General features: G+C 42.0%; 1 protein-coding gene across 2 annotated transcripts in view; it reads right to left on the reverse strand.

Annotated features, from left to right (window-relative positions):
* The window catches only part of CTTN (cortactin), a 45,265-nt gene extending 28,876 nt beyond the window's left edge, over positions 1-16,389 (reverse strand). Inside the window, exons 1-5 of one of the 2 annotated variants that reach the window (XM_060261064.1) lie at positions 16,212-16,389; positions 9,603-9,686; positions 9,138-9,211; positions 7,250-7,379; positions 462-572 (exon numbers count right to left, since the gene is read on the reverse strand). In XM_060261064.1, coding sequence (XP_060117047.1) covers positions 462-572; positions 7,250-7,379; positions 9,138-9,211; positions 9,603-9,686 — 399 coding nt within the window. In that variant the 5' untranslated portion in view covers positions 16,212-16,389. The remainder of the gene's footprint in view (positions 1-461; positions 573-7,249; positions 7,380-9,137; positions 9,212-9,602; positions 9,687-16,211) is intronic. The other variant, XM_060261063.1, reaches the window with a different exon arrangement.
* Positions 16,390-21,725: the final 5,336 nt, after the last annotated feature.

Raw genomic sequence — 21,725 nt, forward strand, 5'->3', positions numbered from 1 at the left:
AAAACCCAGCCCTCTCAGAGCTCCCGATACCTCCAGATGAATTCCCCATTATACCCTATGAGAAGAATCGATCTCCACATAGGGAATAATGAAGTGCCCAGCAGACATTTCCCTTCCCCCCCACAACTGTTTCTGGCGACTCTGAAGCGAGGGATTGGCGTCTCTACTCACAAGTTGCTGCCAACTTCTTCAAAGTAACACAGACACACCATCCCAAGAGGAAGCCTTTCAATTGGAGACTGAAGCCTCCGGAGGTGGAAAGTCACATGGTGGTTGTGGGAGGCGGGGCTTCCCCCTGCTGGCCAGCTGACTGGGGGCAGGAAGGAGCCTGGGAAGAACCCCCACAGGGACCTGGGGATTGGCAAGCCTACACATAGCTGCAGAATAATCCGTTACCACACTTATTTTAAAAGTCAAAGTCAGCTACTAATGGCAATTCTAGAAGTGTAAGAGGTACTTACCTGGTCAACCCTATCGACTTGCACACCAAACTTCCCACCAAAGCCTTTAACCGAGTCCACTTGGGAACAGTGCTTAGAAAGCTTAGATTGATATTCATGACCAACAGCTGACTGAAAACAGATATGCACAGATTAAAGGTCAATATGTTACAAGTTCAGCTACCTATCAATGGCAATACTGAGAGGAGCAAACATTTTTTCCAAGAAACAGGCACAGAAGACCTTGAACTCTCACTCTCTTCCTTTCACGTGCAACTTGTATACCAAAGACTTCTAGTTTGCAATAAAAAGCAACATGTTGGAACATCTGAGGTACTTTAAAAACTTTCACTTGCATTACTTGCCTGTAAACCAGGACTATAAAACAACATTAAACAGTAGTTTAGAATCCAGGTTTGAAGGCAAGAAGAAAACTACAGTTTGATAAAAGAACCAATTTTAACACAGTGTCTAACACAATGACAAACTGCAGTTGGTTTCAAATCAGGAAACTTTAGTTCATTGTAGATATTGTTGAACTACTGACTATGGCAAAAAAAGTTATATTGTTGGTCACATTCTTGCATACAACCTGGAAATGCAGGTCAACAAGAGGAATGGATATCCCTGAACGACCACTACGTACAGTTGACAGGGTCAAAATTTCAATTCCATTTAAAACTAGTTTTAAAAAGGGAGCTACTGTAACTGATGATACATTACTTTAGCAGCAAGCATATTCCAGTCAAAAGGTGCTCACAGCTAACAACTGCTCCTTCCAGGAATATTATATTGCTATCCTACAGGAAACTGCCAGCCACTCCTCCTTCCTCAAAGTCTCTATCAAGTCTTAACAATTTCCTCCACATTTGGTCTGCACATTTTTTGTTGCTGCAGGATGGAGGAAACAGAATACAATATCTTTTATCATCTAGTAGCTTTGCTAGTGCCCGCTTTACCATTTCTGGATTTAACTTCTTTAGTTATAGGAAAAAAGAGAAAGGTGGAATAGATTTCTGTTCCAAAGCATAACTGAAATGCAAGGAAATCTGCTGGACCATTCCATAGATGCTACACAGTATCTGGATTATAAAATCAATCTCCATATCAGTATGATGTTAACATGTAGAGAAAAACACAGTCAGTCTTAACAGCTTAAGACTTCTGTTCTGCACACCAGCTAGTATCTAATGTTTTAAATGTTTTAAATGTCTTAAAATTTTAAATGTATTAATTATTTTAACTGTTTTTCTGCTTAAATTCTATTTATGTCAAATTTTTATGTTGTGAGCCGCCCTAAGCCACTTGTTGGGAAGGGCGGGATATAAATCATAAAATAAATACATAAATATCTCAAATCCTGTGTTTAGGGTTGTTGGTGTTAATATAATGCAGAAAATATTTCTATAACTGTCAATATTTCTATAGCATACTTGGCTCCTGAGGCTTACAATAAATACAATTTATATATATATATATATATATATATATATATATATATATATATATATATATATATATATATATATAAAGAACCAGTATATCAGTAGAAAGACATGTACAATGTAATAATGTCAATAAATCAACCAAATACCTGTTCTTTACAAAAAAAAAAAAAAAGCTAAGTTTTAACCCAGTGCTGCAAACTGAATTCATTAATGGCTGTCTGGAGGGCATTCCTCAATCAAAGCACAACAGAGAAGGCTGTGACCTCCCATCAGAAAGTGAAGGAGTGTGGAGCAGGGCCTCAAAAGCTGACCTTAGATGGAAGGCTGATCCATGGAAGCAGGTAGTCTTTTAAGGCACTGGGTCACAACAAGCACTTTGAATTGAGCATGGAAGCAAACTTGCACTGCTTCTTAAAATTTGTGAGACATTTTGTGTATTATTAACAGCAGTCTGAAATATGGCTTTTCCCCTCCATGAACCCTGTGCTGAAGTAACTACCAAACTCACCAGACTCTTTGGCTGATGCAGAAGCTCCCATATCCATTAACACAGTTTTCTTTCATGAATTCTTAAGGATCAGAGTCCATTTGATTCATGACACAATGCAAAACAATTGCTCCTGTGCTAGGCCACAGCAGCCCACTCACAACCAGTGGATGTATCAAAAAGAATCCCAGAGAGAAGCCACCTAGTACATTTCACAATGTTTTCCTGCAATCTTTTTTCTACTCCTTTCCCCCAAAAGAATAATAGCAATGTTTAAAGTCTATCTTCTTCACCAGCAGAAAGCAAAGCTGCTTATATATATCCTTGAGGAAAAGGACTCATTACAGACAGAATGGTGTCACTGTCTAACAAGAAAAAGGTGTCCTAGTAATTTTTTTAAAAAAATATCCATCTAGCTCAGTCTCAGTGGAGGAAAACTGACAGAGAATCAAACTACAGGAAGAGAAATCTCTGTCATAATTTTGCTTAAGTAGTGTGGTCTTTTGGCTCCTCATGAGCCTGGTCTCTTGTACACTTAAAGAGAAGACAGGCATCCAGGCTTTGTTTCTTATGTAGAATTCACAGAACTGGTCTTTCAATGAGAAATTATTAACATAGGGCTGCCAAGCCCCCAGTCCAGGCAGGGAATCCCCTGCCTGGGAGGTTCCCAACCTGCCGGTCCACATTGGGCTGGAGGGGGGAACCTCCCCCTACATCGCTGTACACCCCCTACATGGGGCCGCTCTAGGCATTTCTGGGAAAACTCAATGGTTTTCCAGGACGTTCTAGTCATTTGGGAGGGAAAACTCTATGGTACAATAGGTACCATACTATGGAAAGGTGGGGACTTGGCAACCCTATATTAACACCAGGGTTAATTTGATTTAAATCAAATTGATTTAAAGACTTGATTTAAAATCATAGTTTTCTGTGAGAGAGCCAGTTTGGTGAAGTGGTTAAGTGTGCGGACTCTTATCTGGGAGAACCGGGTTTGATTCCCCACTCCTCCACTTGCACCTGCTGGAATGGCCTTGGGTCAGCGATAGCTCTGGCACAGGTTGTCCTTGAAAGGGCAGCTGCTGTGAGAGCCCTCTCCAGCCCCACCCACCTCACAGGGTGTCTGTTGTGGGGGAGGAAGGTAAAGGAGATTGTGAGCCGCTCTGAGACTCTTCGGAGTGGAGGGCGGGATATAAATCCAATATCTTCATTTTCTTCTACATCGTTCATTATTGCTGGCCATTATATTTACAATCCAGATGAAGGTTTCATTTTAATATAACAGCTTTTCAGGTTAGTTTTAGTTATATCAAAAAACTGATGCTTCATTATTTACCACCAGAAATAGGTAATTATGGAATCATTGCACGGTGAACTTTCTCCAGTTTAATAGATTAATAATTCATATTTGCACAACTTTTCTGCTGTTCTTGATTGGAAGATGAAAAATAAACAATAACCATCTTTTTAAAATTTAGCTAAAGCATTATATAGCACTGGTTGCCTATAGCATACCAGGTCCATTTCAAGGTGTTGGTTCTCACCTTTAAGGCCCTATATGGCCAGGGGTCTGCATACCTGAGGGACTGCCTTTTCCCACATGTTCCCCGGAGAGCACTTCGGTCTGGTTTGCAAAAACTACTTATAATCCCCAGCCCTAAGGAGGCCAGGCTCATGACAACTAGAGCCACAGCCTTCTCTGTAGTGGCCCCACACTGGTGGAATGAGTTGCCAGAAGAGGTCAGGGCTCATACAGTTCCACAGGGCCTGTAAGACGGCACTCTTCCACCAGGCATTTGTGAACTAGGTTGCTGGCCACTACAGCTTAATGCAACATATGGACCAACAACAACAATCTGCTGTACAGCAGCTGCAGAGAGGACAACTAAGATCTGTTGTACAGAGAATTACAAATTTGGAAATGGTTAAGATCATAGCACCAAAATTTTTATGTATTTATGTTTATTTTATTCTGTGTTTTATGGTTTTAATGTTATACTATTATGTTTATTCATGCATGCGCATGTCTGTGAGCTGCCCTGAGCCCGCCTCGGCGGGGAGGGCAGGATATAAGTGGAACAAAATAAAATAAATAAATAAATATTCTTGTATTTGCTTAAACATCCATGAGGATACACTCACAAAACTGTCAAGATTTCTGTAACATTCTGCTCAAGAAGTTTCACTTTCATTTGTACTGCCTGCAATCTCCCTCCTCACAGTTAACTTTTTAACATCTTGTTCAGACCGAGGGTTGTCAAGTCTAATTCAAGAAATATCTGGTGGGGGTGAAGCTGGGAGACATTTGGGGTGGAACCAGAAGCAAGGTTGTGACAAGCATAATTGAACTCCAAAGGGAGTTTTGGCCATCACATTTGAAGGGACTGCACACCTTTTAAATGCCTTCCTTCCATTAAAAATAATGAAGGATAGGGGCACCTTCTTTGTGGGCTCATAGAATTGGACCCTCTGGTCCAATCCTTTTGAAAATTGGAGGGTGTTTTGAGGAGAGGCACCAGATGCTATGCTGCAAATATGGTGCCTCTACCTCAACAAGCAGTTCCCCCCAGAGCCTCAGATACCCACAGATCAATTTTCCATTATAACTTATAAGAATTGGTCTCCATAGGAACAATGAAGTGCCCAGCAGACATTTCCCTCCCCCCACCCCCGCTTTCTGATGACCCTGAAGTGGGGAAGGGCCTCCAAACTGGGGGATCCCCTGCCCCCACCTGGGGATTGGCAACCCTATCCAGACCTATTCCACCCTAAACAATCTTATATTAATTTAACTTCTTGAAATTTAGCACTTAAGAGATGAGGTTGATTCTTTGTACATAGATTTGTAGAGAACCATGGGATTAAGGACTTTTTTTCAACTCTGTATGTTTATTTTATAACATTTTTTTGCTGTGAAGAAGAGGCATGTTATCTCTGCAGACATAAATTCACAGTTCTGAGACCTGAAAAACCAAGCAGCTGGGATAATATCTCCTAGATAGAAAAAATGTCCAATAAAAAATGTCCAATAACATTGTGAATTTACCAAAAAATTTAAACATTGCATGAATATACATAATTTAAAACTAATTTATTTCATGAAGAATAAGCTTTGGAATATTAATATATCTTAAATAGATTTTTCCTTCAAAAAAGCATTTTTTAAAAAAATCCAATTTAAATTTAAAAATCTAATTTAAATAAAAAATCCACTTTTAAAAAAATCCAATTTTTTTTTTAAATTATTTTTATCCTCCCTGATTACATACAGAAGAGTTCCAAGGGGCTAAAAACAGTTCAGGGACATAACTTTTAGAAATATGGAGACCTGTTTCTTTAACTGAGTTTGCATTAGGATCAAACTGTGGCCTGGGGTCTACTATTCCTGCTGGAGGAGGAGGTTGATGGCCTTATTCCATGGCAACTTTGCTGCTTTTAAGGCAGTCTTTTAGTGTCGGAAATCTAATTTTTCAATACATACAGAACCAAGTTCTCGAACTACACAGAAGAACGTTCTCTTAACTTCTGGGAGTACATTCATATGAAAATCCAAGTGATCTTCTTTCGTGAACATATGGAAGGGAGCTCTGAAGTCCTTAAGACTAATCACAAAGAGTGAAGCTCCATGAGACCTCTTAGGCTCGAGCAGCAAGAGATGTTCACTTCCTAAATGAGCTCTAAACTGCAAAACCTGGGACACTCCCACCATGACCCATCAAAAAGTCAGAATTCTGAGAGAATTCCCATCTCTGCTGCATTCTGTAGCAACTTTAATATGCATATTTTAAATAGCATAACAATCCTGAGCAAAAACATTGCCCCCTGGGAAGCTTTGTATATTGGCAGCTACTCCAGTGTTTGGAGTTTGGTCATAGCGCTCTGAGAGACAAATTTGGGGGATTCACTTGCTTAGTCTCTGGCTAAGGACATCAATATGAAAAAAGATAGCCTTACATCAGGAGGCTCTGCATAGAGATGCTGGTCAACTACCAAATCACCCACTAGAAAACCTTTACAAAAGAAATAGTGAACGAGAGATGGCAAAATTTATCATGTTTACATTGCAATTATTCCACTTTATTCTTAGCTCTCTCTAGCTGAAATCAATTAAGCTCAATGTGTTGAGGTTTGCTGTATCCATAATAGATTACATACTGGAATTTTAAAGAAAACTGCAAACGTAACAATAACATTATGTTGATAACTTGAGCATATTAAGTTTGTGTTTAAGGGGCTGTTACAGATTAAAACATTCTCTTACAGAGTCTATTGTTCCTGCATTTAAAAAATCAAAATGGTGCCAGAGCAATATTTATTTCAAGAATTCCTCATATATAAAGTATTTAAAATGTCTTCTATCATGTCCACAATTTGGGTGTGCTTTCAATTTAGAAAGTGAACTGAAAATGTTAATAACTTCTCCAGCAGGAAGGACAAATGAACAGCACATGGCACATATGAAGATTACTGTCTATGTTTAGGGGATAAAATGAAAGCAGACTGCTGACTCTCCAGACCAAATATCCAGCTGGCCCACTATCCTTTAACAATGGCCCTTCAAGAGAACATACAATAGTGTAAGACACTTGCAGACAATCCTAATGAAGCCGACATCATGTAGGGTTGCCAGCCTCCAGGTAGGTCCTGGACATCTCCCACTTTTACAACTGATCTCCAGCTAACAGAGATCAGTTCCCCTTTAGAAAGTGGCTGCTTTGAAGGGTGGACTCTATGGCACTGTACCATGCTGAGGCCCCTCCTCTTCCCAAACTCCTCCCTCTCCCAGATCCATCCTCAAAATCTCCAGGTGTTTTCCAACATAGACCTGGCAACCCTGCCCACATGGGCCAGATCAGTCATGCAGTCTTCTCACTTACCTTGTCCATTCGGTCTTGTTCCACACCAAACTTTCCACCATAGCCATGGGAAGCTTTTGGTCCTGTCTGAAGTTCTTTTTCCTTGAGGGACTGATGCTCTTGGAATACATTCTCTCTCAACTGATGAATGCTTTCAAAGTAAAAAAATTAAATGCACTAAAGATACAGCTCTGTGTTTTTCTCCGTAAAATGTATTTAATTACACTAAAAATGTTTTTATTTACAAGAGAGGAACTGCTAAAAGCCCACAAGAAATGTATGCAAAATGTTTACATGTCTTTCCTTGCTTGTGCAGATGAAGAACTATACTTATAAAACCTCAGTTCTGTTCTATGAGTTGCTGTGGAAAGGCATACTGTGTCCTTTGTGCTACTAATGACACCAGGCTCCAGTATAACAGACCCCACTAGAGCTCCTAACAGCAGTTCTCCTGTCCTCATGCAGAACCCACTTTCTACTTTGGACTATTCTTGTCTAAACATTTAATGTCAGTGTTTTCACATGCCCTTAAGGGGAGGTAACTACCACAAAGTTTTCCTATGTTTTCAAGTATATAAAACCAACTGTGAGAATAGCCAAAAAACAGGTTCTTCAGCTGTTATGTCCTGTTAGCAATATATCATTCCAATTTTTAGCTCTAGTGACAATGGCTTTGTAGTTCTAAAACTTTACTACAGAAGAAGATGAAGAAGAAGATATTGGATTTATATCCTGCCCTCCACTCCAAAGTGTCTCAGAGCGGCTCACAATCTCCTTTACCTTCCTCCCGCACAACAGACACCCTGTGAGGTGGGTGGGGCTGGAGAGGGCTCTCACAGCAGCTGCCCTTTCAAGGACAACCTCTGCCAGAGCTATGGCTGACCCAAGGCCATTCCAGCAGGTGCAAGTGGAGGAGCGGGGAATCAAACCCGGTTCTCCCAGATAAGAGTCCGCACACTTAACCACTACACCAAACTGGCTCTCCAGCACTGGTCTACAGACATGGCCCTAGAAGACAACTCTGAGTTACTATTCAAGTAAGTCAAATGCCTGGAAACATTTTGGGCCTGTAATGTTTTCTACCAATAGAGTCTCAACCTGAGACCTAAGGTGAACTTCCAGCATAAAGTACTATGAGAAGACATGTATTCAGGGCTTTCTTTACAGAAAAAGCCCAGCAAGAACTCATTTGCGTATTATGCCACACCCCTGACATCACCATTGTTTCACACAGGGCTTTTTGTGGGAAAAGCCCAGCAGGAACTTATTTGCATAATAGGTCACACCCTCTGACACCAAGCCAGCCGGAACTGCGTTCCTGTGCATTCCTGCTCAAAAAAAGCCCTGCATGTATTCATTTTGCCTTCATATACCTGAAGAGTTCTCTTTCATGTAGTTGAAGTGTGATTTTGTTTTCCTCCTTGACAAGAGCAAGACACCCACAAAAACAAAGAAGTGAGGACAAACTAGATGATATCACATCCCCAAGTCCATCATGGAAACATGGCAGCATGGCATACTTGGGAATGTGGCATTGTCAGGTTTGGCCTTTACTAACCACAAAAAAACTACAGAAACCCATTGGGCTAGTGCTCATATAAATAGAGCCAGGACTCATTACAATGATTAACAGACCAGGAGGTAGGTCAAATGCTTCCTCCACAGTGAGCCTTCCTCCTCCCCTTAACCAAAGTTAAGGGGTGCACCTATGTTAACTGCAGTTAAGGTTAACTAGGTTCCTTTCCTACCCAAGAAACTAGTTTTCAATCTGGTTAGAATTACTTGGTTTAAATACCAGGTTATTACATATATGCAGCCCCTATAAGTCGTATTTCTGGAAAAATGATGTACCAAGAACTATCATTGTAAATCAACAAAAAATCAAAGTTTCAAGACAAGTAAAGATTACTTGATGTGTTCTTGATGACCAGATCCTTGCACTGTTTTAGCACCCCAACGCTGTTCTTTTTCACTCACATCATTCTGTAAAAGAAATTGATAAATGTTATACAACAGCCACATATTAACAACAGAGCAGCAAGAGGAAAGAGGTCTTTTAAGGTCCTTAGTGACTCAAAATACTGATAAAGAATGTCATATATTCTTTTGCCTTGAGTTCATAAACCCCTTTTTCTCTGCTACCACTGAATTTAACTAATTTCATATTCAAATCACCACCTTGAATTAAGTCCTTCCCCTAAAAATGTCTAGCAAATACCTGAATTATTCTAATTCTCTCTCACACACATACAGTCTCTCAAGTTTTGATGAAGCATTTGTTTGTATTGCTCCCACTTGAATGCTTCAAGTCAATACTAGTTTTTACAAGTTCCTGTAGCAATATCAACAGTTAAATATAGTAAGTGAACCATACCACAAAGTCAGGATCTGTCTCCCAGTCATCAGCACCATCATCCTGGCTGACAGAGATGGTGTGGCCTGCAGTTGCTTTCCACATCTGGAACATCAGAAGTAGGCTCAGATCAGACAGAAATTTAAGAACATAAAAGAAGCCATGTTGGATCAGGCCAATGGCCCATCCAGTCCAACACTGTGTCACACAGTGGCCAAAAAACCCAAGTGTCATCAAGAGGTCCACCAGTGGGGCTAGAAGCCTTTCCACTGTGCCCCCCAGCACAAGAATGCAGAGCATCACTGCCCCAGATAGAGAGTTCCAACAATAACCTGTGGCTAATAGCCACTGATGGACCTCTGCTCGATATGCTTATCCATTCCCCTCTTGAAGCTGTCTATGCTTGTAGCCATCACCACCTTCTGTGGCAGTGAATTCCACATATCAATCGCCCTTTGGCTGAAGAAATACTTCCTTTTATCAGTTCTAACTCGACTGCTCAATAATTTCATTGATTGTCCAAAAATTTGTATCTCACATGTGGATCCAGTATTTTAAAGAACAGCCAAAATTGCCCACATTCTACAAGATATATATTGCCAAACCAGGGGAAAATATTGCCATTCAAATCTGGGCCATTCAGCCCAGTAACAGGTCTGTCATTGGTTTCACTGAGGTTAGATAGTACTAACAATGGCAGTTCTTATGAGTTTAACCTATCCTAAATGACAGCAGACTACTGAGACCAATGTGATCTTTTCAAGATTTGTTTTTTCACAGATCTTCTTGCCATCATTCAACAGTTAGAAAGTTACTGGCATCATTTCAAAGGAAAGGCAGAAGTTCTTTCTGGTATGAGTCGGCATGCACATGCTTGGTTCATTTATTTGAAACACATTGTGAACCACAGCAGAGAACTGTTCAGAGAAGACTTGCACATTTTGGCCTGCTCACCTTTGCACAAATACAGGGTTTTGTATTTTTAATGTCGTTATTGAACTATGATTGTGGAAAACAATCACTAAAAAGGTAGCCTGCATATGATGTTCATATATCAAAATAGGAATAAGGTCTGTCGTGGAGAAAAATACAACAGGCTCTAGTAAGGGGATCTGGGCGAGTGCCCCCCTTTGTTGTCTTCCCACCCACCCAAGTTAAGACATTTACTTCCCCTCACCCTTTGTGTCTTCCCACCCCCCACCTTCTCCAGGATCCACCCCTCAAATCTCCAGGAATTTCCCCACCTGGACTTGGCAACCCTCTCTCCTTCCCAGCCAACCACCAAGGCCCTCTGACTTCAGCTTTATATCTCCTCTCCCCTCCCTTCAGCCTCTACGTACTTCCTTTTTCCCTACCTACAGGGAAAGTACAGTCTTTCTCTGCCATGCGGACTAAAGCAGCTTACATCATTCTTCCCTCCCCCTTTTGAACTGCACAACAACTCTGTGAAGTAGGTTAGATGGAAAGTATGTGACTGGTCCAAAATCACCCAGCCAGCTTCCACAGCTAGAACCTGGGTCTGGCAGACTCTGCTCTGAAGTGCTACCTCCCATGCCACACTGGCTGTCATGGAGGGGGGGGGGCTGCTGCTGAACAGTAGCAAGCAGCCATGCCAAGGGTAGCCAATCTCCAAGTGGTGACTGAAGATCTCCTAGTATCACAGTTGAACTGCAGAGAACAGATCTCTCTCCCCCTGAGGAAAATAACTACTTTGGAGAGTGGACTCTATGGCCTCATTCAGCTAAGGTATCTCCCTTTACTGACAGAACCAGGCTTGGTTGCCTAGCAACAGCCACTGCCTAGCAGCTTCCCCAGTGACCTAATCCTAGTCTGTCCTGGGATGAGGCTGCAGGGGGGGGGGGGGAGTGATAGGAAAGAGGCAGCCACCATGGCCTCTGAGGAAACACTTCCAGTGGGGCCAGGCCTGGCTGCCTAGTTGCATTACCACCTATGTCTCTTCGCCATCTCCCCACAATGTACTTTCTCTTTTGAATGCCACAGAGATTGAGTAGGTGACAGCAGGTGGGAAAGAAGAGCAGACTTAACCAATGGAACGCAACAGAACTTGAGTGGCAGTTGATTGGCCAATGGCTGATGCAGTGAGTCATGATCAGTACATCTGGATGTTTATATTATAAAGGGATAGCCTTCAACTGAAACAGAAAGTTGTTCTACTATCAATTAAGAATGGACATGGAGTGCAAAAATGGTGGTTCGTTTCATTTCATGGTTTGTCCAATTCATTGGTTCACTATGATTCATGTATTTTTTTTATTTCCCAACCCATTTCATAGTTTGTGGGATTCAGGAAGGTGCAGAACAGCCCCCCAGTGGGCTACAGACACCAACCTTGTGGCAAACTCTTCAGCAGACTCTCTTCTATCTATACCTAGTAGGCCCTGTACTAAGAGTCCTGTAAACTCTTGGAGGACTGGCTACATCAGGGGTGTATGGTCTAATATGCAAAGAAGTTCCTGTTACAAAAAAAGCCCTGACTGTAACTGACCAGAAGCGGCAGCACAGCTTTCCTCAGTCCCCTGCCCCTTCTGGTCAGTCCCAGGAAGCTCAGAGAGGAGTGAAACTGACCAGAAGTGGCAGGAGGCTGGGGAATCATGCCAGGCTGTCAGGAAAAACAAATCAAACATGAACCAAATGACAAGCCAAGAAAAAAAAGCTGGTTCATTTTCCTGTTTGGGTGCAATGTGGTCAAATGAACCAGTTTGGAACAAACCACAGATCAGCCCAATTCAGTTTATGCCCATGCCTAGCATTAATTAAAGCCATGTGGAAAATCTGCTGCAAATTCTAGCTTGGCTGCATGAGAGTGAAAGCCCTTATCTCCAATGTCACTTCAGCTCCATAAACATCACACACCCTTCTCCCCAAATCATCAAATAAATGGCCATGACAATAAAATTCAAAATAAATTTTTGAATAGCCACACTGCAGGCAACATTTTAGCTTTTTTTCAGACTTGCTCTGAAGAGATATTGCATTTTTCATTCCAGCCATAACCTTTCTAGTTTTCCCCAGGGCATGGCTAGTAGCAGAGCAACTTTATGTTTTCAGTGCAGTTTGCTGTTCTGGCTGATTTCTTTCAGACTAGGCAAGTGAGAAACATTATCCATGCCATATTCATGAGTCATTGACTCATACAGCAATTTCTGGAAAAGAGAGAGAGAACTCAGACAAACCAAGACCTCCAGCTCCTTTTTTCTACTGATTCAGCAGTAACCACGGAATTTTACATTTTAGCCAACATACACTCAGGAGAGGATGGTGTGTAGTATGCAGAAATATTTTTAATACAGCCAACACAAGAAATGATGCTGCAAACTCAACTTGCAAGTATTTCACACTAGCTGGCCATAGCTCACAGTAATTCCTAAAGGTCTGTGCTAGGGGAGGAAAGTGTATAGAAATCCTCCTCCCCATGGGATTCAAGTATAAATTTCCTTAACACATTAAATTAGCCTCTGCCAGTAATCTCTCCCTCAGAGATGTTCAGAGTCTGCTGACTTGTATACCTTGTTGCAAGTTTGCAATGGAACTACCACTCCTTCATTTGAGTTTGAAAATTCCCAGTCATGCATGTATTAATCGTATGGCTGCCAGGGTGTTTTGTTTTGTTTTTTTTGCTTATGGGCCTTTAACAGGATCCTGACATGTGGAAGGTATGCCACTGAAGCTTTGCCTGTGCCAGAAAAAGCTTCACTTCCTTAATTTCTATGCATCAGACTGCTATTTAAGGCAGGATAAGACAACAATAAAAGTTCTGAGCAGCAGTAGCAGTTAAGCCACTACAGATTATCCTGTTCAATTTAAGGAGACTAATGAAACACTGGCTAAGTAGCAAGGGGCTGGATCTTACAAACTGCAAAAGTCATTCACAGTCATAGATCTTTTCCCCAGCAGCTTCCAGAGATCTCTGAAAAGTTGATGCTTGGAATCACCAGAGCCCTGTGGGCAAAGTGCCACAGAGTAGACTATGAAGAGAGGGAAACTGCATAACATTGCCCATGCTTCTCTCATGACAGACCCTCTTGCACCCACAGAAAGACACTGGGAGAGGAACAATAGCACTCAATTCCTCCTCTTCACAGCAACTCTGTGTCTAACTGAATTTTATCAACAGAGCTCCTGTGGATTCTGAGCATCAGCTTTTAAGAATTCTTAGGATACTGCTGAGAGAAGAGCATCCTGACATGGTTCATAGGATCCAACTTGTCCTTTCATGACAAGGTGCTACATTAAAACCATGGTTTGGTACACACACACAACTCCCTTTTGTTTTGGAGATATTTATGATTAGCAATTCATCTGCACTGACATTCTGAGGAATCAATTAGTCCAAATCACAGCTTGCAAACCCATTTTGGATAAGGGCTGCAAACTCTGATAAAGCACTTATGACACTAGTGCAGACACAATGCTAACCAGATTTACCAGAAGAATGGCAATGCAAAAGGACAGGAGAATACAAGTCCACAGAGGACTTCCTTTAATAAAGCATGGCTTGGTAATTAGCACCAGACTAAAGACCAACTAGGATTTATTTTGAGGCTCAAAAGTACTGGCTTAGATCTATTATAACTCAGCCTTTCCCATATGAACCTGCCTCAAAATGACCATTAGCAAAAGCCTATTCTCTGGATGCTCTCAGCTTCACATGGTGCTCCACATTAGTATTTTCTAATCGCCAAATAATAGCTGCTTAAGTTTTTAATAGTAATTTTATTTTCTTCAGAAAGCTGCACTGGAAAACTATGTTGAACAGTAGGCCTTTAAAGCACACAACACACAAGTACGTATATACCAATAAGACTCATCTACAGGTGATCCTCAACCAAGATGCTATCATGCCCTCAATGTACATGGCTAAGAAATGGGGATTCAACCACATCACATATACCTTCAGTATATGAAGATGGAAACAATTACAAGGAGACAGGAAAGGAAGAGAATAGCTGCAGTGAGCAATTCTGAATCAGCCCATAATAAATGGGATAAAGAAGTGAACTCAACTTAGTTATACTAGTCTTCAGAAGAAAAAGTACAAATAAACTCTGCACAAGTTTACAACCAATTATGAACAACCCTTTCTCAAAAAAATCTTCCTTCCAAAATCTTACCCAAGCTACAAGCAATTTCATATCTTAGACACATTCTGAAATGATGGGATGCTGTGGTGATTTCAGTCTGAATTAATCAAACTTCTGCACACAGTAGTAATCCATGAGTAATACTGTATGTGCACTTTCTGAATCACAGGAAAAGCAACTCCAAGAATTACAACTCATTTCCAACCAGCATCCACTTTCATATTGAGATCATCACTCTTGAATGGATTCCAAGGTTGGTCCTCTCATTATGATAGATGAGGTCTGACACACATCATCCTTGCTTCTACATTCACACAAGAAACATAGGGTGCAAGGCAGTAGTTTGAAGATGCCTACTTTGGCATTGTCCATGATTTAAAACACTTTAAAAGCATGGCTGATACCACAGAAATTTCCATAACTGACATCTCCTGCTGTGTTCTGCAAATGCAGACAAAGTGCTACCAACATATGAAAAAAACCACTCTTACATTATGCAATAATCATCAAGTTCTAAACCAACTCTTGCTTCATAGATCTCTTACTGCTAATAAGCATTCATTCTTCATTCCAATAGAATTCTCTGCCAAGATCCTGTCATGTCCTCAAAGCACATGGCTAAGAAAGGGGGATTCAGTCACATCACAAAGACAGCCTCTTGAAGGTCCTTTGACAGCAAACAGAGGCAAAGCTCTTATTAAATGTGCAAAAAAAAAATATCTGAAAACAAAAGATACACACACACCCATGGTCATCATATCTAGCTAAATGCATTAGTAACGAAAGTGTCCAGCAACCCCTCCCCACTGCTTTGGGCGAACAATCGTTTCCTATAAAGAGACATCACATACACACAGGACTAATCATTTCTCCCTCTACAACTACTAGACTGGCTAGAGTTCAAATGTTCATTCTAGCACTACACTAAACGGCTGGCGATCGGGTCTCTATGCACACAGAAGCAGGAAGGTGGGCGGGTGAGGGAGCGGACAAAGGGTGAAATCGCCCCCTCCTTAGAAGGGTGTCCCAGGCAGGCAAAGGAGAAAGAAAGAACAACTTAAGTCCTCTGATCTACTGCCTCGTCACTGAGAAAACAAAGAGCAATCAAGCGAAGGGACAGCAATCCGCATCGTGGCCTTTCATCCTGTCCCTAATTGGGGTCGCTGGTGTCCAAGGCACCCATGCCCAGCTTCAAGACCGGAGCGCCTCGAAGCGCAGCCCCACCTTCAATTGTCAACACCCTCAGCGGCGAAGCCCCAGCCAGTGCGCCAGAGTGGCAGCAGAAGGAAGAGAAATCAAAGCCAGGGTAACATCCTCCCCGGCCCCGCTTTTTATGCCTCCACAGAGCTACGAATCTCGCAGCTCCTCAGCCTGCCTCCTGTGGCAAAGAGAACCCCGCGAGCAACCCCAGCGGGCTGTCTCGACTTCCCTGACGCGCCTTCGGGGAAGCCAAGGTACAAGCCGCCTTCGTCCTCCCTGGACAGCGCAGCCCCACCAGAACTAAAGCAGCCACGCTCCCACTACTTACTTTGTTCCCTCCCAGCCCACTTCCTGACTACCCAGGCGGCTCCCCTTCCTGATGCAGCCTCTGCTCCGGCGGCCGCTTCTGCTGCAATTTCCGCCTTTCCCAAGATCCCGTTTCCTGTTTTTCATCACCGCGCGTCATCAGGTGGGATATGGCTAAGGCGAGCTGCCGGCGGCTGGCACTGCCGCTTCGCGCAGCAAGAGGAGGGAGGGAGTTTTGCGCAACAAGCCGGCTCGGGAGAACTGCTGGCTGGGCACATCCTAGTCCCGATGCAAAAGCCCCTGACAGTTTCGGCGACATCTTTGCGAACCTTTGCATGCAACGGACGGCTTCAGACGATACCGTTTGGCTGGAAAGATGCTGCAGGAGCTGGACTTTTCTGGCTGAACGGTATCCTTTCAACGTCCTTTTGCAGCTCACAAAATAAAAGCGCACTTCTCTGGTGTATCCCTGGGTGTGCTGTTTAGCAGAGTTTTGCAGCATTTTGACATTCCTGTTCACACACATCGACTAGAGCCCTCATGAATGAACAAAAGGAACAGGATTAATCCAGAACTTCTGTTGCAGCCGGAAGAAGGGTTTACTTTCTCTTTTCTGACTTTGGGCCCCTTTCTACCATAACTGCCTGGTCATCAAGTTCTAAACCAACTGTTGCTTGTATCTGAAGAAGTGTGCTTGCACATTAAACTTCTACCATGAATAAAATTTCGTTGGTCTGAAAGGTGCTACTGGACTCAAACTCTTTTGTTCTGCCTGACTGTGAATCCACACATTGTGAATACACATGTCAAAAACAAAGTGCTGATATCTAACTCTTTAAACGATTGGAAATTCACTTCAGAAGTAGGATTCTAAAGGCTAAAAATGGTGTGCAAAGATTTTTTTTTTTAATTGTACTTGGCATTTCTGGGATACAATTACCAAGATCGGTTGTTAGTATGATAGTTTATGGGAGTGGGGGAAGATACATTGTTCATAAATACTGTTTAATGGCAGCAAAACCATTAAGCAAGATTCTGAAAAAAACAAGTATGTTTCATCTCTGGAAAAAGTAGCTGTAGAAATTTTGAAACATAGTATGTCCTAAATCATGAACTTCTTGGGGAAAGTGTAAATAACAATGGAAAGGAAATACATGTGTTACCAAACCCTGACTATCCAGCTACTCTGTCTTCTTTTTAAATATATTTTGTGTGTGTGTGTGCAGGCATGCCTGCCTGGAAGTCATGGCAACTTCTGGAGAGCCCTACTGGTCAGAGGTGGCTAAATAAAACCAGCCCCTATCATCCCGACTACTGGTATTCCAAGGAGATCTCCCATCCAAGACCAAATAATTATAGACTTGGAAGGGACCTCCAGTGTCATCTAGTCCAACCCCCTGCACAATTCAGGAAATTCACGAATACCTCTCGACGTACACTCCCAGTGACATCTGCACCATGCCAGAAGATGGCAACAGCAAAAAAAAAAAAAAAAACAGGATCCCTGGCAAAACTGGCCTAAAGAAAAATTCTTGCTTGACCCCAAAGAGGCAAACAGCATTTTCCTGGACATATAAGAAAAATCCACAAGAACTAAGCATTGATGCAACCCTTCCTGCCCTCCTCATAAACTGCCTAAGTTCAAGGAATCAGCATTGCTGTAAGATGGCCATCTAGCCTCTATTTAAAAACCTCCAAGGAAGGAGAGCCCACCACCTCTCGAGGAAGCCTGTTCCACTGAGGAATCACTCTGTCAGGAAGTTCTTCCTGATGTTGAGCTGGAAACTCTTCTGATTTAATTTCAACCCATTGGTTCTGGTCTGACCTGGGGCAACAGAGAATTATGCACCATCCTCTATACGACAGCCCTTCAAGTACTTGAAGATAGTGATCATATCACCTCTCAGTCATCTCCTATCCAGGCTAAGCAGGCCCAGTTCGTTCAACCTTTCCTCATAGGACTTGGTCTCCAGACCCCCCATAATCATCGTTACCCTCCTCTGGACATGTTCCAGCTTGTCTATATCTATATTATATTATATTATATTATATTATATTATATTATATTATATTATATTATATTATATTATATTATATTATATTATATGTCCCTGTTATATTATATTATGTCTATATCCCTCTTATATTATATTATGGTGCCCAAAACTGAATACAGTATTCTAGGTGAGGTCTAACCAGAGCAGAGTAAAGCGATACCATCACTTTGTGTGATCTGGACACAATCCTTCTGTTGATACAGCCCAAAATTGCATTTCTCTTTTTAGCTACTATATCACACTGGTGATTCATGTTCAGCGTATGGTCCACTAAGACCCCTAGTTCCTTTTTGCACATACCACTGCTAAGACAAGTCTCCCCCAGCCTATAATTATGCATTTGATTTTCCCTACCTAAATGCAAAACTTTACATTTATCCTCATTAAAATTCATTTTATTTGTTTTAGCCCAGTTTTCTAGCCTGTCAAGATCACCCTGTATCCTGATTTTATCTTCTACTGTATTTGCAACTCCTCCCAATTTAGTATCATCTGCAAATTTAATAAGCATTCCCTCTATGACAGAATGATCTCGGTCCGTATCCAAGGCAAACCATTCAATATCACAGTAATCCAACTCTATGCCCCAACCACTGATGCAGAAGAGGCTGAAGTAGACCAGTTTTATGAAGATCTACAACACCTTCTAGAATTAACACACACAAAAAATGTCCTCCTCATCATAGGGGACTGGAATGCCAAAGTAGGAAGTCAACTGACAAGTTTGGCCTTGGAGAACAAAATGAAGCCGGGCGAAGGCTAATAGAGTTTTGTCAAGAGAACAAGTTGGTCATAGCGAACACTGTCTTCCAACAACCTAAAAGGTGACTCTATACATGGACATCACCTGATGAGCAACACAGAAATCAGACTGATGATATACTCTGCAGTCAAAGTTGGAGAAGCTCCTTACAGTCAGCAAAAACAAGACCTGGAGCTGACTGTGGCTCAGATCATGAGCTGCTCATTGCAAAACTCAGACTTAAACTAAAGAAAACTGGGGAAGCCATTAGGCCTTTCAGGTTTGACCTTGATCACATCCCTTATGAATATACAGTGGAGGTGAAGAATAGGTTTAAGGAACTAGAGTTGATAGACAGAGTGCCTGAAGAACCATGGACAGAGGTTCGTGACATTGTACAGAAGGCAGCAATCAGCACCATCCCAAAGAAAAAGAAATGCAAGAAAGCAAAGTGGCTGTCTGATGAGGCTTTACAAATAGCTGAGGAAAGAAGGAAAGCGAAAGGCAAAGGTGAAAAGGAAAAATTCACCCAACTGAATGCAGGTTTACAGAGAACAGCAAGGAGAGATGTCTTCTTGAAGGAACAATGCAAAGCAATAGAGGAAAATAATAGAATGGGAAGGACAAGAGATCTCTTCAAGAAAATTGGAGAAATCAAGGGAATGTTTCGTGCAAAGATTGCCATGATAAAGGACAAAAACAGTAGGAACCTAACAGAAGCAGAAGAGATCAGGAAGAGGTGGCAATTATACACAGAAGAATTATACAAGAAGGATCTCAATGTCCTTGACAATCATGACAGTGAAATCGCTGACCTTGAGCCAGACATCCTGGAATGTGAAGTCAAGTGGGCCTTAGAAACATTACTAACAACAAAGTGAGCGGAGATGACGGTAATCCAGATGAGCTATTCAAAGTCCTAAAAGATTATGCTGTTAAAGTGATGCACACATTATGTCAACAAATTTGGAAAACACAACAGTGGCCACAGGATTGGAAAAGATCAGTTTATATTCCAATCCCAAAGAAGGGTAATCCCAAAGAATGTTAAAACTATTGCACCATTGCACTCATTTCACATGCCAGCAAGGTCATGTTAAAGATCCTACAAGCTAGGCTTCAGCAGTATGTAGTTCGGGAACTACCAGAAATTCAAGCTGGGTTTCGAATAGGTAGAGGAATTAGAGGTCAAATTGCCAACATTCGATGGATTATGGAGAAAGCACGAGAGTATCAGAAAAACGTCTATTTCTGTTTCATTGACTACACTAAAGCCTTTGATTGTGTGGATCACAACAAACTGTGGCAAGTCCTTAAAGAGATGGGAGTACCAGCCCACCTCACATGTCTCCTGAGAAACCCGTATAAAGATCAAGAAGCAATGGTCAGAACAGGATATGGAACAACTGATTGGTTTAGAATAGGAAAAGGAGTTTGACAAGGATGTATATTGTCACTTATTTAATTTATATGCAGATTATATCATGAGGAATGCTGGCCTGGATGAAGCAGAAGCTGGAATTAAGATTGCTGGGAAAAACATCAACAACCTGAGATATGCAGATGACACCACTCTAATGGCAGAAAGTGAAGAGGACCTAAAGAACCTCTTGTTGAGGGTGAAAGAGGAGAGTGCAAAAGTAGGCTTGAAAACATCAAAAAAATTAAAATCATGCCATCGGGCTCCATCACACCTTGGCATATAGAAGGGGAAGACATGGAAGTAGTGACAGACTTCACATTTCTGGGATCCAAGATCACTGCAGATGGTGACTGTAGCCATGAACTTAAAAGACGTTTGTTCCTTGGGAGGACAGCTATGGCCAACTTGAGCAGTATAATAAAAAGTAGAGACATCAGCCTGCCAACAAAAGTCCGTATAGTTAAAGCGATGGTATTCCCAGTAGTAATGTATGACTGTGAGAGCTGGGCCATAAGGAAGGCCGAGCGCACAAGAATAGATGCTTTTGAGATATGGTGCTGGACAAGAATCTTGAGAGTCCCTTGGACTGAAAGAAGATCAAATCAATCAGCCCTAAGGGAAATCAACCCAAACTGTTCCCTGGAAGGTCAGATGCTGAAGCTGAAGCTGAAATACTTTGGCCACCAAATGAGAAGGGAGCACTCACTGGAGAAGACCCTGATGCTGGGAAAGACAGAAGGACAAGAGGAGGAAGAGGAAGTGGTATTTCAGCAATTGGAAAAGAACCCAACACAGGAGGAGGGTTCATGGGAAAATGTAACCTGAAGGAGCATCAAAATCAGGAGATGTTCTGAGCCTCTGCTGCTCAGCAATAGGTTCCAGGATCTTCCCACAGTAACTGATTCTGAACCATTGAAACAAACGCTATTTCCACAGCCTCCGCGAATCTTGAAGAAAGTTTCTCAGGATCCTGCAGATAAGAAGCCTGGAGCTTCCAATCCCCAATATAGGAAGAGGAGGGTGGTGGTAATTGGAGACTCCTTGCTCAGAAGGGTGGAAGTCTGCTGTCTGCCAGGTGCACACCTCTAGGATGTGACAGAAAGGATTGGAAGACTTATCAAGCCCACAAATTATTATCCTTTCTTGCTGATCCATGTGGGAACGAATAATACTGCCCTTCACAGCCCTGAACGTATTAGAAAAGACTATGGGGCTCTGGATCAGAAGGTGAAGGAGCTGGGAGCACAGGTTGTGTTCTCGTCAGTTCTTCGTGTTGAAAGCCGTGGCTTAGGATGAGAAAGAAGAATACTTCAA

Source organism: Heteronotia binoei, chromosome 21 (assembly GCF_032191835.1).
Source record: "Heteronotia binoei isolate CCM8104 ecotype False Entrance Well chromosome 21, APGP_CSIRO_Hbin_v1, whole genome shotgun sequence".
Lineage (NCBI taxonomy): Eukaryota > Metazoa > Chordata > Lepidosauria > Squamata > Gekkonidae > Heteronotia > Heteronotia binoei.